General features: G+C 43.5%; 1 protein-coding gene across 1 annotated transcript in view; it reads left to right on the top strand.

The window, feature by feature from the left end:
- The window catches only part of LOC308334968 (mitogen-activated protein kinase 14A-like), a 37,618-nt gene extending 23,733 nt beyond the window's left edge, over positions 1-13,885 (top strand). Inside the window, exons 5-12 of the mRNA XM_080791876.1 lie at positions 3,001-3,030; positions 4,692-4,739; positions 4,929-5,043; positions 5,696-5,767; positions 8,785-8,864; positions 9,266-9,344; positions 11,893-12,066; positions 13,690-13,885. Coding sequence (XP_080648002.1) covers positions 3,001-3,030; positions 4,692-4,739; positions 4,929-5,043; positions 5,696-5,767; positions 8,785-8,864; positions 9,266-9,344; positions 11,893-12,066; positions 13,690-13,757 — 666 coding nt within the window. The 3' untranslated portion in view covers positions 13,758-13,885. The remainder of the gene's footprint in view (positions 1-3,000; positions 3,031-4,691; positions 4,740-4,928; positions 5,044-5,695; positions 5,768-8,784; positions 8,865-9,265; positions 9,345-11,892; positions 12,067-13,689) is intronic.
- The last annotated feature ends 5,489 nt before the right edge of the window (positions 13,886-19,374 follow it).

The following is a 19,374-nucleotide window of genomic DNA, read 5'->3' as shown; positions in this document are numbered from 1 at the left end:
GTGTGATGGTGATCTGATGACCCGTAGTCTTAAAGGTCAGATGGTTACCGATGGTGTGATGGTGACCTAATGACCCGTAGTCTTAAAGGTCAGATGGTTACCGACGGTGTGATGGTGATCTAATGACCCGTAGTCTTAAAGGTCAGATGGTTACCGACGGTGTGATGGTGATCTAATGACCCGTAGTCTTAAAGGTCAGATGGTTACCGACGGTGTGATGGTGACCTAATGACCCGTAGTCTTAAAGGTCAGATGGTTACCGACGGTGTGATGGTGATCTAATGACCCGTAGTCTTAAAGGTCAGATGGTTACCGACGGTGTGATGGTGATCTAATGACCCGTAGTCTTAAAGGTCAGATGGTTACCGACGGTGTGATGGTGACCTAATGACCCGTAGTCTTAAAGGTCAGATGGTTACCGACGGTGTGATGGTGATCTAATGACCCGTAGTCTTAAAGGTCAGATGGTTACCGACGGTGTGATGGTGACCTAATGACCAGTAGTCTTAAAGGTCAGATGGTTACCGACGGTGTGATGGTGATCTAATGACCCGTAGTCTTAAAGGTCAGATGGTTACCGACGGTGTGATGGTGACCTAATGACCCGTAGTCTTAAAGGTCAGATGGTTACCGACGGTGTGATGGTGATCTAATGACCCGTAGTCTTAAAGGTCAGATGGTTACCGACGGTGTGATGGTGACCTAATGACCAGTAGTCTTAAAGGTCAGATGGTTACCGACGGTGTGATGGTGACCTAATGACCCGTAGTCTTAAAGGTCAGATGGTTACCGACGGTGTGATGGTGACCTAATGACCCGTAGTCTTAAAGGTCAGATGGTTACCGACGGTGTGATGGTGATCTAATGACCCGTAGTCTTAAAGGTCAGATGGTTACCGACGGTGTGATGGTGACCTAATGACCCGTAGTCTTAAAGGTCAGATGGTTACCGACGGTGTGATGGTGATCTAATGACCCGTAGTCTTAAAGGTCAGATGGTTACCGACGGTGTGATGGTGACCTAATGACCCGTAGTCTTAAAGGTCAGATGGTTACCGACGGTGTGATGGTGACCTAATGACCCGTAGTCTTAAAGGTCAGATGGTTACCGACGGTGTGATGGTGATCTAATGACCCGTAGTCTTAAAGGTCAGATGGTTACCGACGGTGTGATGGTGATCTAATGACCCGTAGTCTTAAAGGTCAGATGGTTACCGACGGTGTGATGGTGACCTAATGACCCGTAGTCTTAAAGGTCAGATGGTTACCGACGGTGTGATGGTGATCTAATGACCCCGTAGTCTTAAAGGTCAGATGGTTACCGACGGTGTGATGGTGATCTAATGACCCGTAGTCTTAAAGGTCAGATGGTTACCGACGGTGTGATGGTGACCTAATGACCCGTAGTCTTAAAGGTCAGATGGTTACCGACGGTGTGATGGTGATCTAATGACCCGTAGTCTTAAAGGTCAGATGGTTACCGACGGTGTGATGGTGACCTAATGACCCGTAGTCTTAAAGGTCAGATGGTTATCGATGGTGTGATGGTGATCATGGTGATCTAATGACCCGTAGTCTTAAAGGTCAGATGGTTATCGACGGTGTGATGGTGATCTAATGACCCGTAGTCTTAAAGGTCAGATGGTTATCGATGGTGTGATGGTGACCTAATGACCCGTAGTCTTAAAGGTCAGATGGTTACCGACGGTGTGATGGTGATCTAATGACCCGTAGTCTTAAAGGTCAGATGGTTACCGACGGTGTGATGGTGATCTAATGACCCGTAGTCTTAAAGGTCAGATGGTTACCGACGGTGTGATGGTGATCTAATGACCCGTAGTCTTAAAGGTCAGATGGTTACCGACGGTGTGATGGTGATCTAATGACCCGTAGTCTTAAAGGTCAGATGGTTACCGATGGTGTGATGGTGATCTAATGACCCGTAGTCTTAACCCATTCTGACCTGAGATCAGATTCATACGAGGTTTCCACTGGACACACAACTGGTCTGATGAACCCATTCTGACCTGAGATCAGATTCTGAAAAATGTCAGTCGTTCTTCGATTTTTCAAAAATAGCAGATCTACAAGCTCGTAGCGCGCCACTCGGTGGCGCGCTACGAGCTTGTAGATCTGCTGTTTTTCAATAGATAAAGCATAACATGATGCTAACACCAAAACGGGTTCCCGGTCAGAATGGGTTAACCCGTTCTGACCTGAGATCAGATTCTAAAAATGTTCTTCTACATCCTGACAGTTTTCTGGAAAAAGCTATGTTTTCTATGTCAGTCGTTCTTCGATTTTTCAAAAATAGCAGACCTACAAGCTCGTAGCGCGCCACTCGGTGGCGCGCTACGAGCTTGTAGATCTGCTATTTTTCAATAGCTAAATGATAACGTAATGTCATGTAACACCAAAAGGGGTTTCCGCTCAAAATGGGTTAAAGGTCAGATGATTATCGATGGTGTGATGGTGAGTTAGTCCGTCCAGCCAGCAGGTTTCTTTTGTTTAGACAACAAATCGTGATTTCTGAAAATACCATGTTTTTCTATGTCAGTGGTGCTCAACCTTTTTCAAGTCAAGGAGACCCATATTAATCTGTATTTGGCCTCAGACCCCCATCTGAAAATATGTAGTTCCAGGGACCCCCCCCCCCCCCCAGAAGCAACGTTCTGAGTTAAAAAATGTTCGCTGTGAAAAAATATATTCAAATATTTTTGCCACATTTTCACGATTTTAGTGCCGCACTATGAGCAATACATTTTTCCCATAGAAGTTTCAGAAAGTATTTATTTGAAGATCTTTAATTAAACTTGGACAAAGTCATGACAAATCCTGACAATAAACAATAATGCATTGTGCCAAACAAATAATTAGAAAGAAGGGGATATAATTATGTGACCTATATAAGGGGATATTATGTGACCATACCATTAACATCCTATATAAGGCACAAAGAAAAGTCAAGCGAAATGTAACGTTGTTCTTTGTTTTCCTGCAGTACATCCATTCTGCAGACATCATTCACAGAGTAAGTAATACACGCTTCATTACACTACTATCTACAGTAATACTACACTACTACTACAGTAATACACTCTTCATTACACTACTATCGTGCTGATAACACGATAATGCTATACATTGGTGACGGGGCAGCAGTGGCTCAGGGCTAGAGTGGCCGGATGGGAACCGCAAGGTTCCCGGTTCGATCCCTGTGGGCTCCCCCAGAGTTTATGTTTACTGTATGCTTATTGAAGGATCCCCATTCATAATAATAATAAAACTTTATTAGTATAGCACCTTTCATGAGCTCAAAGTGCTTTACAGAACAATGGAGAATAAAAAAGAAAAGCAAGGCAACAACATTAAAAAAATCAAGCGGTAATGCAATGCAGTGAGGACATGAATAACAAAAAATAAAAGATCAATTAAAAGCAATGTTGTAGAAGTGGGTCTTGAGCTGAGCTTTAAAAATGTCTACAGAGGCTGCCTGACGAAGGTACAGTGGGAGCTTGTTCCATGCCGACGGCCCCTAGAAGCAAAAAGCTGCTTCCCCGTATTTTTTTGTTGCCATTTTTTAGGCAAAGCGAGCAGGCCAGCAGTGGAAGACCTTAGGGGGGGGCGGTTTGGGACATATTTAGGCAGGCAGTCATGTAGGTAGGAAGGTGCGAGACCATTGAGAGCTTTATACACGAGTAAAATAATTTTAAAATCAATCCTAAAAACAACCGGAAGCCAGTGCAGTGAAGCCAAAACTGGAGTAATATGTTCTCTCATCTTAGTTCTATAGTTAAAACTCTGGCTGCTGCATTTTGGACAAGTTGTAATCTGTCAGTTGTTTTCTTAGGCAGTCCTGAAAAAAGTGCCACATGACTGAGCCTCTAGTCTCCCTGGGGGTCCTGAATAAAACAAATACAATACAAATGTACAACTAAAAATACAATTTAAAATGAAAAACAGAACAAAATAAAATAAAATAAAAACTAATGCAAAGAACAAATTCACATTATATAAAATCAAAAGGACAAATTCGCAAATTACAGTCCACAGTTATGTACTTGGCAAATTGGCAAGGTATATCTTGATATTCTTTTTTTTAAAGTAATTTTGTTATGTATTGTAGATAAGATGTTTTTGGGCAGAGCATTCAGAGTCAGTGTGGAAGTGCCCTTGAGCAAGTTTCCTCCCCCATGGCTGCAGGGATGTTTGTGTGTGTGAATGTAATGCACAGTCTATGCAAAGAGCCTTGGATTGTTATTAGAGAAAGTAAAAAAGATGAGTGTTACATTTTGTTTCATTTGCTGCAGTGCTTTCTTTAGTTGTAACGATTTTTAGCTCCGCACGTCCCAAACTCTGCTCCCTTCTGGCTCCAAAGCTATGGAAATACACCAGGAAATTACATCTGGCCACAGTAGTTGATTTCCTTGTGTCTGAACGAACAACTGACTCTTTTATTTATACGTGTTCTTTTAGATATGTGTCACCTCCCCATGTTTCTATGTCATTCGTTCTCAAACATTTTCATGTCAAGGACCCCCAAAAATATGTTAAAAATGTTAAAATATGAGTATTTATCTTCTCTTGACTGTGTGTGTGTGCTGTGGTCTCTCTCTCTCTCTCTCTCTCTCTCTCTCTCTCTCTCTCTCTCTCTCTCTCTCTCTCTCTCTCTCTCTCTCTCTCTCTCTCCAGGACCTGAAGCCCAGTAACCTGGCGGTCAACGAGGACTGTGAGCTCAAGGTGAGAGAGAGAGAGAGAGTTTGTAGATCTGCTATTTCTCAATAGCTAAATGATAACATAATGTTTAAAACACCAAAAGGGTCCTCTCTCCCCTCATCTCAACGTGTGTGTGTGTGTGTGTGTGTGTGTGTGTGTGTGTGTGTGTGTCTCTGTGTGTGTGTGTGTGTGTGTGTGTGTGTGTGTCCTCAGATCCTGGACTTCGGTCTGGCGCGCCACACGGATGACGAGATGACGGGCTACGTGGCCACGCGGTGGTACCGAGCACCTGAGATCATGCTCAACTGGATGCACTACAACATGACGGGTAACAACCTTTTTTAAAAAAAAAGTCTACAGTATTTGTTAAAAATTAAGCAATAAGCCACGAGAGGTCTCAGGTTAGCGGGTATTTTACACTGGCTGGGAGGCATAGGCAGACCCGACGCGCAGCGGAGGGTCTTCGAATAAAGTGTTGTTCTTCAAAAAAACGTTTTTTTCTACTTTCTAATTCTTTGTTTGGTCCAGAATATTGTGTGTGTTGTCATGATTTGTCACGACAAGAGTTGGCTTCGTACGACGCTTAAAAGGTCTTTAAATTAATAATTTAAGAATGCCTATGGTCAAAATGCATTGCGATTCATTTCCTCGTTGTTCTGAAAGGGGGAGGGACTGCAACGCTCTATAGGGGACACGGGGAGAACATGTGAAGGTACCTACCCTATAGGGGACACGGGGAGAACATGTGAGGGTACCTACCCTATAGGGGACACGGGGAGAACATGTGAGGGTACCTACCCTATAGGGGACACAGGGAGAACATGTGAGGGTACCTACCCTATAGGGGACACGGGGAGAACATGTGAAGGTACCTACCCTAGGGGACACGGGGAGAACATGTGAGGGTACCTACCCTATAGGGGACACGGGGAGAACAGGTGGGCTGCATTCTCATGTATCTAATGCTGTGTGTGTTTCAGTGGATATCTGGTCGGTGGGCTGCATCATGGCGGAACTACTCACTGGAAGGACACTGTTTCCTGGCACGGACCGTATCCTTCCTTCACTCATGACTGTAGTTCTCTAGTGTTGTAGTACTTTTTCATGTCAAGGACCCCCAAACATAGATGTATTTGGCCGCCGACCCCCCCATCTGAAAACATGTTGTTCCAGGGTCCTCCCAGAAGCAAAGATTTGACCTAAAAACGTTTGTTCTGAAAAAATATATATTCCAATGTTGCGCCACATTTTCACGATTTCTCAAATATAGCAGACCTACAAGCTCATAGTGCAGCTGCAGCATCAAAAGTTAGCAGATCTACAAGCTCAGAACACGGCGAGAAGCGGCGCGTTTTGAGCTTGTAGATCTGCTACTTTATAACGATGAGGTTTTCAGCCTCCATATCGACGCAGTCGTTTGGAATCTGTCTCCCTGTACAAAAACAAACAAGCATACTTTACCCATGGGTGCGTGCGTGCGTGCGTTGAGTGCGTGCGTGCGTGCGTGCGTGCGTGCGTCCTGTGGTGTGTGACTCATTGCAGCATTCTGTGGAGTGGCGTCGCCTCCACTGCTTTTGCATAACACAAAAAATTAATCTTCCTCTTTTCCCTGCACCCCCGCAAAACACACACACACACACACACACGCACAGTCGCACACACACACACACACACACACACACACACACACACTCCAAAGTATAACACAGTAAAAAATGTATTCCGCGGTGTTCATGTTCAACTGGGGTCGGTTCGACGTTTGAAGCGAGATCACTTATAAGTCCGGATTTTCCTGCTTGTTTCCTGCTTGCGTTCTGCTGTTTGTTGCATAATATAATGCTAATAATGCGCTGCTGGCACGCTCTCTGGCTGTTCCTTCCGTGTTCCTGAAGCCAGCTGATCCATGCCATGTGAGCACGGAGCAGCAAATCTCTATTTTAGTTTAGTCATTTAGTCTTTGGACTGAAACTTCACTTCGTTTTTTAGTCACATTTTAAGTCACCTGGAAATGTCTTAGTGTTAGTCTAGTTTTAGTCGACTAAATCTACAGGTGATTTAGTCGACTAAAATGTGTTTTGGCGGGCCTTGATGCCGTCGTAATGAGTGTTTTTACACTTGCTGAAAATAGCCGATCTACAAGCTCACAATGTTGTGAGCTTGTAGATCGGCTATTTCCAGCATGCAACCAAGAGTAAAATGACTTATACTGGATCTCTTGTCCACTAGTCCCTTCCTGACATTTTACTCTAGCTTTTATTTGTCAACAAAATTGTCAGTATATTTAGTCTTAGTTTTAGTCATCGTAGCTTAGTTTTAATTTAGTTTCCATTTAGTTTTTGTCAGTGGAAAAAGGTAGTCGACGAACATTTCTCGTCTTAGTTTTAGTCGACGAAAACAACACTGCAGCCCTGGAGGTTCAGAATAAGGCAGGGGGTCCCATTTGTGGGGTCACTCTGGGGACCCCCCAGGGGGGTCCTTGTTGAGGGAGATCCCAGGGGGTCCCCGGCTATAGTTGATGATATAGTTTGGAACCAAAATGGACCCTTATGGGTCTGTAACTCTGAGAGAGTATACAAAATCAAAGTGTTAATTTGGTTCATAAATAATCCTAACTATACTAATCGTGTTTTGTTTGTTCTTTGGTGGATACATTGGGGCCAATAGTTTGTTTTCTATTATTATATTATATTATTGTTATTATTATTATATGACGGAGAGCTTTTTTCAATAGGCATAGACTGGGCAATCTGTTTGAGTTGCTTTTGGACTGATTGTGTGTGTGTGTGTGTGTGCGTGTGTGTGTGTGTGTGTGTGTGTGTGTGTGTGCGTGTGTGTGTGTGTGTGTGTGTGTGTGTGTGTGTGCGTGTGCGTGTGCGTGTGCGTGTGTGTGTGTGTGTAGCTCTATCAGTATCTTATCCTGCGAGTCCTTGTTCCACCCAGCATGGTGTCGGCTTAACTTGGCAGAGAACATTTCAGTTTAGCATATTATCATTTAACCCATTCAGGCCTGACGTCAAAATAAAAGTCTTCTGAAAGAATATAATATGTTCAAAAGATTTGTGCCGCATTTTCACGGTTTTTCCAAAAAATAGCAGATCTACAAGCTCTATGAGCTTGTAGATCTGACCTGTTTGACTCTGTTTAGACTCCGTTTGACCCCCTATGTTAATGTGAGTTAATTAATTCAATTAGCAGCTACAGTATCTTCACTTATTGACATCATTGAGGGTCCGACTCCCATCATGCACTGCACTGTGCTCTCCTGTAATCCAGTGTTTTCTCAGGTCAGTATGTTGTTGATGCCTCCCTCCGGTGGCGGGTGGGTGAAGTACACCAGAGCAGCGTTTATATTTTCAACTGATCGTGAACCATTGGAGGGACCACCACCACCACCCAGTGTTGCCAGATCTTTAGCGAGAGAAATAATTATAAGCAAAACCAGGTCTAGGAAAACAAGCAAAAAAAAAGATGTGACTTTAGGCCACATGATGAGCACGTTAGACCTATATAATATCCAATAGGTTGACCCACTTTGCTTTTACTGTTCCTATAAGCTCTGGGCTTTGAGCCTGACGACAAACAAGGGATTGTGTTTCATCATGTACAGTAGTGTACAGTAGCACAGGAGTCTGAGGAGGACATGACACGTCAATAATGAGCTTAACCCATTCTGACCGGGCACCCATTTTGGTGTCAGCATCATGTTATGCTTTAGCTATTGAAAAATAGCAGATCTACAAGCTCATAGCGCGCCACCGAGTGGCGCGCTACGAGCTTGTAGGTCTGCTATTTTTGAAAAATTCGAAGAACGACTGACATTTTTAGAATCTGATCTCAGGTCAGAATGGGTTGATCAGACCAGTGTGTGTCCCAGTGGAAACCTGGTATGAATCTGATCTCAGGTCAGAATGGGTTAATCAGCTGATCGTCTTCTCTCTCTCAAACACACACACACACACACACACCCGCTGACCGTATGTATGTGTGTGTATTGTAATGTTTCTCTCGCTTTGTCTCTGTGATGTCACAAAGAATGACGTCATCCCTCCTTGACTTCAAGGCTACGCAGATATAAACCAGCTGAGGCAGATCATGCGTCTGACGGGCACGCCTCCCAAGTCGCTCATCAGCCGCATGCCCAGCCACGAGGTGAGGACGCGCTCAATATGCACGTGCACGACTCTACTGTTGTAGTTCCCTAGTGTTGTAGTTCTCTAGTGTTGTAGTACTGTGAATAAATCATGACAGTCCTCAACCTTTTTCATGTCAAGTACCCCCAAATATAGATGTATTTGGTCGCCGACCCCCCATCTGAAAACATGTTGTTCCAGGGTCCTCCCAGACGCAAGGATTTGACTTAAAAACATCCGTTCTAAAAAAAGACACGCATAGCTGTCTATAGGAGGGGTTGCACCACTCAGGGACACACATAGCATGTCTATAGGAGGGGTTGCACCACTCAGGGACACACATAGCTGTCTGTAGGTAGTGGCTAGCGCCACTCAGAAATAGATTTTTACCTAAGATTTGTCTTGTCTTTATCGTCTTAGGCGAGGAACTACATCAACTCCCTGCCCACCATCCCCAAGAGGAACTTTGTTGACGTGTTTATTGGTGCCAATCCCACTGGTAGGTATTTACTGTATTTACAGTAATTTATTTACTGTATTTACTGTTTAGACCTGATTCTAGTATTTTGTGAAAAGGACATTTAACTCATTTTGGGGGCGGGAACCCCTTTTGGCGTTATCATCATGTCATGCTTTAGCTATTGAAAAATAGCAGATCTACAAGCTCATAGAACTTGTAGGTCTGCTATTTTTTTTTAAATAGAACGACTGACATAGAAACATAGCTTTTTCAGAAAACTGTCAGGATGTAGAAGACATTTTTTAGAATCTGATCTCAGGTCAGAATGGATTAATGTCACTGTTCATGGTAGTTTTCTGAAAAACTGAAAAACCACTGACATGTTTCTATATGTCAGTGGTTCTATATGTCAGTGGTTCTCTATGTCAGTGGTTCTATGTGTCAGTGGTTCTATGTGTCAGTGGTTCTATATGTCAGTGGTTCTATATGTCATTAGTTCTATATGTCAGTGGTTCTATATGTCAGTGGTTCTATGTGTCAGTGGTTCTATGTGTCAGTGGTTCTATGTGTCAGTGGTTCTATATGTCAGTGGTTCTATGTGTCAGTGGTTCTATGTGTCAGTGGTTCTATATGTCAGTGGTTCTATGTGTCAGTGGTTCTATGTGTCAGTGGTTCTATGTGTCAGTGGTTCTATGTGTCAGTGGTTCTATATGTCAGTGGTTCTATGTGTCAGTGGTTCTATGTGTCAGTGGTTCTATGTGTCAGTGGTTCTCAAACTATTTCATGTCGAGGTCCCCAGAAACCTATTATGTAATTGGCCGCCGACCCCCATCTGAAAATACGTTGTTCCAGGGACCCCCCATCTGAAAATACGTTGTTCCAGGGACCCCCCATCTGAAAATACGTTGTTCCAGGGACCCCCCCAAAGATATGAGTTAAAAACGTTCGCTCTGAAAGAATATAATATTCAAAAGTTTGTGCCTCATTTTCACCATTTCTCAAAAATAGCAGATCTACAAGCTGTGCCGCGCTATGAGCTTCTTGTAGATCTGCTGTTTTTCAATAGAGGGTATGCGCGTGACATCATCATCAAACCAGGAAGTTATGCAGGAATGGATACAGAGTGGCAAAAAACTACTTTCTGGCCTTGACAGCCCAGACATCCACACAGAAAAGTCCTGTCTGATTGCATTAATAATCCCCTTGGTCGTTATTTACTGCCTTTACAGTAAAAATCAACCCATTATCAACTGATCATGTGCTGAAACGTTGATGTCTGGCTCCCCCTTGTGGTCATTGGGTGTCCTGTCAGCATTATCTTTATGGGTTGACATCTGTTGCCACGATAGAGTTCTATTTTACCGCTGTTTCGGCGCTGTAGTGCCGAAATGATTTCGGCTCGTCAGACATTTTCAGTAGCACAGAAGAGTGGACTTTAGGACGGTACCCGCCCCCCCCCCCCCCCCCCCCCGAACCTCAAATGACGTCACATAGTAGGCTCTACAGCGCCGAACCGACTTTTATTCGGCTCTAAAATAGGAGTATTAGAGTATCCCCCTAAGGGATGTGTGCTTTTTAGTTTATGTTCCTTTAATCAGTAAAGTACTGTATTTGCCCACAGACCCCCCCATCTTAAAATATGTTGTTCCAGGGAGACCCCCAGAAACAAAGAAATGAGTAAAAACAATGTTCATTTCTGCTCCTCATCCGTCTCTCCTGCAAAATATTATATTATACGCTTTTTGGATCATATATCGTATAAATTAAAATGATCGCAATGTTTAGGTCAATTTGTAAAGTCAACTTTTTTAAGGAAAGTGTTTCCGGTTCATGGCTTTCAGAGTAAAAGTGATCAGACAACTCCGGCACCCCAGAGCTCCTATTTTGAAGCACTTCCGGCACTAAAACTAACTAACTAAAACTAAAACCTGGTGTTGTAGCGGTGGATCTGCTGATCTCAGGTCCGAATGAATGTGTTAATAACCTCGTGTTGTAGCGGTGGATCTGCTGATCTCAGGTCAGAATGTGTTTAATGACCTCGTGTTGTAGCGGTGGATCTGCTGATCTCAGGTCAGAATGTGTTTAATGACCTCGTGTTGTAGCGGTGGATCTGCTGATCTCAGGTCAGAATGTGTTTAATAACCTCGTGTTGTAGCGGTGGATCTGCTGATCTCAGGTCAGAATGTGTTTGTGTTGTAGCGGTGGATCTGCTGATCTCAGGTCAGAATGTGTTTAATAACCTCGTGTTGTAGCGGTGGATCTGCTGATCTCAGGTCAGAATGTGTTTAATGACCTCGTGTTGTAGCGGTGGATCTGCTGATCTCAGGTCAGAATGTGTTTAATAACCTCGTGTTGTAGCGGTGGATCTGCTGATCTCAGGTCAGAATGTGTTTGTGTTGTAGCGGTGGATCTGCTGATCTCAGGTCAGAATGTGTTTGTGTTGTAGCGGTGGATCTGCTGATCTCAGGTCAGAATGTGTTTGTGTTGTAGCGGTGGATCTGCTGATCTCAGGTCAGAATGTGTTTAATAACCTCGTGTTGTAGCGGTGGATCTGCTGATCTCAGGTCAGAATGTGTTTGTGTTGTAGCGGTGGACCTGCTGGAGAGGATGATGGTTCTGGACACGGACAAGCGGATCACGGCCTCCGAGGCGCTGGCCCACCCGTACTTCGCCCAGTACCACGACCCGGAGGACGAGCCCGAGGCGGAGCCGTACGACCAGAGCTTCGAGAGCCGCGAGCTGGAGATCGACGAGTGGAAACGTAAGACGACCGTCTCAGGCCGCTACAGGCCCCCTAACATTAAGATCACAACGTTAGGTACTACTAGGTACCCTCACAAAAAACATGCAGTAATCCTGGTCTCTATACTGCCTCCCCCTGGCCAGCCGGGGCGCCTGATGGAAGGGAAAGGAACTGGTTGGAATAACGTGTTCCTTCCACGCGCTATACGTCCAACCAGGGAAACTCCCCCCTGTCAGGTGTAAAGGAGCAACTTGGACACTCAGGCATGAAGGAAGCATGAGTTCAAGTCCGTTGCTCTCCCCTTGTCCCCCATATATGGGGACTAGGTTGGTCTCCCCATGTCCCCCATATATGGGGACTAGGTTGGTGTCCCCTTGTCCCCCATATATGGGGACTAGGTTGGTCTCCCCTTGTCCCCCATATATGGGGACTAGGTTGGTGTCCCCTTGTCCCCCATATATGGGGACTAGGTTGGTGGAGGGTGTGTAGAGCCCAGGATCACATTAGATGATTGACACAGGGGTGAAAAATGGGTTACAAAATCGTGGGATAAAACAAAAGTAAAAAAATATATATGTATCACAACATTGAGAGCTTGTAGATCCCCTAGTTTGCCCCTTTATAAGTAATATTTGACAATTGCACCAATTTGGTATTAAAATGGTCTCGAACTAATAAATGGGTGGATGAGATAGATGAGTAGCCAGACGGTTACTTTTCAGGATTCAAATTGAAAAGCATCAAAAGCAACAGATCTACCAGCTGTAAACGCGTCGCTTCCTCCACTTTCCCAGCTTTCGGTTGATCTGCTACTTTTGATGCTTCTGTGTGACGCTGTAGTAATGATCAAGTACAGTACAGCGTTCATTTACATAAACAACAGCCCTAGAGCCACAATAAAGTCAAGTATACTATGTCAGTTTAGTAAATATACTATGTCACTTTAGTAAGTATACTATGTCAGTTTAGTAAGTATACTATGTCAGTTTAATAAAGTATACTTAAGCAATAAGCCACGAGAGGTCTCAGGTTACCGGGTATTTTACACTGGCTGGGGGCGTAGGCAGACCCTCGGCTGCGCCTCGGGTCTGCCTACGCCCCCAGCCAGTGTAAAATACCCGGTAACCTGAGAGTGACAGGTTACCGGGTAACAGTGACTTACCCGGTAAGCTTTGGGCCTCGAGTGGCTTATTGCTTTTCTAAAACGGTTACAAACATAATAGCAATATTAACCTAAATAAAACGATTGAATTCACAAAAGTAGCTATACGCTTTGCGCCACCAGAGCGAGCCGCATCACTTCCTTGTTTTGCGAGTGGGCTATCGGTGGAATTTACACCGGTCACGTGGCGGTAACCAGCCAATCAGAATCAAGTATTGGGACTACCCGTTTTAGAATATGTCAGTTTGCTAGTCTTGACTCTGTGTTCTCCGTGGGGGTCTCAGGGTTTAACTCTGTGTTCTCCGTGGGGGTCTCAGGGTTTAACTCTTTGTTCTCCGTGGGGGTCTCAGGGTTTAACTCTTTGTTCTCTGTGGGGGTCTCAGGGTTTAACTCTTTGTTCTCCGTGGGGGTCTCAGGGTTTAACTCTTTGTTCTCCGTGGGGGTCTCAGGGTTTAACTCTTTGTTCTTCGTGGTCTCAGGGTTGACCTACGAGGAGATCATCAGCTTCGTGGCGCCGCCGCTCGATGATGACGAGATGGAGTCTTGAACGCTCCGCCTCCTCTCTTCCTGTTTCACACACACTAAACAACACTCTGTGAGGACGATCACACACACGCACCCACACACCAAACGCACGCACGCAGGCACGCACACACGCACAGCATACAAGTGCCTGCCATTATTCATGTCTGGAGTGGGGTGGGGGTGTGGGTGGAGGTGTGGGTGGGTCCATCCCTGATTTTTACTTTGTTTTTCCATGTTTTTCCATTTCCTTTAAGTCACAGTACACACACACACACACACACACACTAGATCAGCTGTCAGTATTTCAAAGATAATCAGATGTTTTTTTAGCAACCACTGTTCCTTTATTTATACGTATTGTTTTTTTTCTCTCCAATGTTGCACATCTTAGCCAGGACTTTATAACTTTTCCCTTTTTAAAGAAACGTGATGTTTTGAAATGGCAACGGTTGTCCTATGTGTGAAATCCCCACTCTGTAAAGCTACCATGCTGTTATTACTGCAAGGACTTAAAGGAGAATTCCATGCTAGAAAGCTTTCTTACCTTTATCTGTAGTTGTTACGTCCCCCACCAAAGAGGTCCAGGTGTCATTTTGTGCAAAAGCTCCTTATTGGCTATTTCCCCTACCATAAGCCCTCAATGAATTGCATTGAATTGAATGGGGCTATGGTGTGTTGTGCTGATTAGCTTATTTCCATCGCTCAAACATATATATTTTTGGTATATATCCTCTCTTCTTAAGGTAAATAGTATCCCAAGTGGCACACTATACTACTCATTTTGATGGAAATAAGCGAATTGGCACAAAAACCCAACCCCCCATTTAGGGCTTATGGTAGGGGAAATAGCCAATAATGCACTTTTGCACAAAATAACACCTGGACCTCTTTGGTGGGGACGTAAAAACTACAAATAAAGGTAAGAAAGCCTTTTAGTATGGAATTCTCCTTTAAATTGTGTTGTAAATGTAAATAAGACTAGTGCACATTGTGTAAATAGATGGTTCTGTGCAGCGGCGATCATAACCATATTTATGAACGTTAACATGTCTGAGGCACTCTTTCTCAACGTGGCCCTTTTTCACAGTTGAGATGTGATCGTTAAGCACCCAGTATTTCAATTCAGAGAATTCCACGCCCACATTTCTTTGTGCGCATTGAGCACAATGCAAATGAGCACAATGCAAATGAGCTCAATGCAAATGAGCACACAATGCAAATGAGCTCAATGCAAATGAGCACAAATTACTGACATAGAAACATAGCTTTTTCAGAAAACTGTCAGGATGTAGAAGACATTTTTTAGAATCTGATCTCAGGTCAGAATGGTAAACTGTCAGGATGTAGAAGACATTTTTTAGAATCTGATCTCAGGTCAGAATGGTAAACTGTCAGGATGTAGAAGAACATTTTTTAGAATCTGATCTCAGGTCAGAATGAGGTTAATGGTTAAACAGGCAGTCCCTGAATGAACAACCTGGTTCTACTGCTTCACACAGACCATGTCTTTCCTCCTCCAACACTTTCTGCTTCAGAAGAAGAATGTGTTTCAAATGATCCACCGTTCTCGCAAACTGCAGAGCACCACCTGGGTTGTTATCATTTAAAACGCACACACACGCACACATGCGCACACACACACATCTTTCTATTATTCTTTTTTTATTTAATGTGGGTATTTATGATCTTATATCGTGCCATTTGTATATCACTGTAAAAGAGAATATCTTTTGTTTTCCGAATGTTCAAAACAACTTATTATTATTATTATTATTATTATTATTTATGGTTCGCTTATCTGACTTAAATCTGAACGCTGCTTCTTTTGATCTACATTGTCTTTAGTCGTTTAGTGGAATGGCCATATTTATTTCTTTATCTGTCTTTAGGCGTTTAGTGGAATGGCCATATTTATTTCTTTATCTGTCTTTAGGCGTTTAGTGGAATGGCCATATTTATTTCTTTATCTACGTTGTCTTAAGTCGTTTAGTGGACTGGCCTGGGGCAGCGGTGGCCGAACGGTTTGCGGAGCGGTCTTGATATCGCAAGGTCGCTAGTTCATACCCCCGGACCTTAAAATTACCACCGCTGAAGTGCCCTTGAGCAAGGCATTGAACCCCTACCATGAAATGTTCTATCTATGAGCAGGGCCTGGCTGTAAACAAGTTCTTGAGCTTAGTCCGGGTACCCTGGGTAAACATAGTACCTTTCCTTTCCTTAGTCCAGTTACCCTGGGTAAACATGGTACCTTTCCTTTCCTTAGTCCAGTTACCCTGGGTAAACATAGTACCTTTCCTTTCCTTAGTCCAGTTACCCTTGGTAAACATAGTACCTTTCCTTTCCTTAGTCCAGTTACCCTGGGTAAACATAGTACCTTTCCTTTCCTTAGTCCAGTTACCCTGGGTAAACATGGTACCTTTCCTTTCCTTAGTCCAGTTACCCTGGGTAAACATAGTACCTTTCCTTTCCTTAGTCCAGTTACCCTGGGTAAACATGGTACCTTTCCTTTCCTTAGTCCAGTTACCCTGGGTAAACATGGTACCTTTCCTTTCCTTAGTCCAGTTACCCTGGGTAAACATAGTACCTTTCCTTTCCTTAGTCCAGTTACCCTGGGTAAACATAGTACCTTTCCTTTCCTTAGTCCAGTTACCCTGGGTAAACATAGTACCTTTCCTTTCCTTAGTCCAGTTACCCTGGGTAAACATAGTACCTTTCCTTTCCTTAGTCCAGTTACCCTGGGTAAACATAGTACCTTTCCTTTCCTTAGTCCAGTTACCCTGGGTAAACATGGTAACTTTGCTTTGCCATAATTTATTTCTTTATCTACATTGTCTTTAGTCCTTTAGTGGAATGGCCATATTTATTTCTGATCCTATCGATTTGCAAATCGTTCTGAATGTTCAAGTCACTTAAAGCCTGATTAGTATTGCATTGTACGATGGTGTCACGCAGCCAACATTTCTGCCCCCAAAAACATGGACTCAGGTTGAAAACGAACCCTTTCTTCTTTTTTAAACTCTAGACTCAATAAGCTAGCTGTCCTCCTGAAAAATACTCTCCAGTCAGTCGTTATCGTAAGGCAATGAGGAATGTGATTCTCGTCTGTTACTATTCCATTCCTTTCCCATGGTTTCCTAGTTTTATGGCGTGTGTGTGTGTGTGTGTGTGTGTGTGTGTGTGTGTGTGTGTGTGTGTGTGTGTGTGTGTGTGTGTGTGTGTGTGTGTGTGTGTGTGTGTGTGTGTGTGTGTGATAATGGTTAGGTAGAAAGAAAAATGATAATAAATAAATGAAAACACATTTATAATCATGTTGGTTTTAGGCATTTCCACAATGTCAGTGCTGTATGTTATTTTGTTTCTTAATTGTGTTTGATTTGAGATTTCTCGTCGGAATGGACTATCTTTATCTTTTTACTGTTTTCTCTCCACATTATAACTGTTATAGAAAATAAAGGCTACTATTTTCCAAACCGTCTCAGATCTGTTAATATGACAACTCTTTAACCCATTCTGGGCGGGAACCCCTTTTGGTGTTTTAAAGCATTACGTTATGCTATCTCTCTGGTGGTCACCAGACTATTCCCGGTTGTCACATATATTCTATTCCTATGAGTCACTTTAAATAGAAACTAAGAACTAAAAGATATCGCTAGGATGGAACTGGGACGTATCCCATGAAGGTCATCGGGGTTTCGGGTCTTCCAACATCACACCCCTCCCTCCGTACTTGGGTGACCCAGGCGGTTTTATGTATTATTTTCATTATATGTTTTTAAATTTATTATAATTAGTTTCAGCTCACTTGGCAGCTTCAAGGAAGGCCACTCGATAAGCCCCTCTGGGGGTTTTTGTGGCCCTTCCGTCACATTGTTTTTCTCTTTTTTATTTTCTTCTGATCTGAGGATTGATAATGAATTTAATTTAAAGAGGCGTATCTACTGTACAATAAGGCGAACCTGTCCAAATCCATTTCTGGCCAAAATCCATACAATGAGAAAAAAAAAAGATGAGAAAAACAAGACCTGAGTACATTGGAATGTAAATGCATGCCTTTCAGCTTTCGGCCTTTGTATCCTACTCGTCTGGCAGGTATATCTCTTTGAAAAGTGCTACTTGCCTGCCTAAAATGTAATTCCTGGAAACGCCACTGAGGCCAAACATGGTAAATGATGCATTTATATAGCGACTTTATCCACGTGCTTTACAAAGATTGTGCATTCCATTCACACACACATTCACACAGCGATGCCGGGGGAAACCATGCAAGGCACCAGTCAGTCTCCTCCAGGCAGGCCCCCCATGCAGTCTCCTTGTTCCCAAGGACACTGGGGTTTGGGTTTATCCAGTTCAACGGGTTATGTCTGCATTTATATTATGAATGGCTGGATGCATGCCGTTGGCCACACCCTGCCGTTGCTCTAAACCAATCAAGATCTACTAAACAGAGAATGTGTTGTGTAAGAGGCTGAGAGCCACTGTTCGTGAAAGACAGCAGTTCAACTTCCAACACAACTATACTGACACTTTACTGGACTGTCCTGGACGGACCATAGTGGACTGTACTGGACCCTGGACCATAGTGGACTGTACTGGACCATAGTGGACTGTACTGGACCATAGTGGACTGTCCTGACCTGGACCATTTCTCACCAGACTGACCCCGGACGCACCCACACACCCAACAGGTAATTATTAACCCGTGGTTATTTTTCTATGGAGGGAATCGTGAAACATGGATCAGCAGCTCAGATACTATAGAGTAGAACGTCTCATTACCGTATACTGAGACACAGACAGAGTCAGACAAAGGTAGGAGAGTGTGTGTGTGTGTGTGTGTGTGTGTGTGTGTGTGTGTGTGTGCGTTTCTAAAGTGTAGTTGTTTATTTGGTCTTGTTTCTAAAGTGTAGTTGTTTATTTGGGCTTGTTTCTAAAGTGTAGTTGTTTATTTGGGCTTGTTTCTAAAGTGTAGTTGTTTATTTGGTCTTGCTTCTAAAGTGTAGTTGTTTATTTGGGCTTGTGTCTAAAGTGTAGTTGTTTATTTGGGCTTGTGTCTAAAGTGTAAGTTGTTTATTTGGGCTTGTTTCTAAAGTGTAGTTGTTTGTTTGGGCTTGTTTCTAAAGTGTAGTTGTTTATTTGGGCTTGTTTCTAAAGTGTAGTTGTTTATTTGGGCTTGTTTCTAAAGTGTAGTTGTTTGTTTGGGCTTGTTTCTAAAGTGTAGTTGTTTATTTGGGCTTGTTTCTAAAGTCTGCCGTCAGCGAGCTTGTAGATCTGCTATTTTCAGCATGCAACTAAGTGTAAAATGACTAATACTGGAGGGACTTCCTAACATTTTAGTTTTTATTTGTTGACGAAATTGTCAGTATATTTAGTCGTATAGTTTTAGTCACCAACAAACAGCCTCTGTTTCTACAGGACTATAACACCATGCAGGCATCTAAAGAGCGCATATCCGAGACTCTGGAGCGTCTGAGAAATACGGAGTTCCAGAAGTTCCAGTGGCATCTCCAACAACCCGGAACCGTGGTGGACCCGATCGAAAAGAACCTCCTGGAGAACACCGACAGGCTGCACACTGTGGACCTGATCATGCTGAAATACCCCATTAATGCAGAGAAGATCGTGACGCACGTTATGAAGAA

This window comes from Protomyctophum bolini (genome assembly GCF_963924005.1).
Source record: "Protomyctophum bolini genome assembly, chromosome: 2".
In the NCBI taxonomy this organism is placed as follows: Eukaryota; Metazoa; Chordata; class Actinopteri; order Myctophiformes; family Myctophidae; genus Protomyctophum; species Protomyctophum bolini.
The sequence above is the reverse complement of the archived record's forward strand: the minus strand, read 5'-3'. Positions and strand labels throughout refer to the sequence as shown.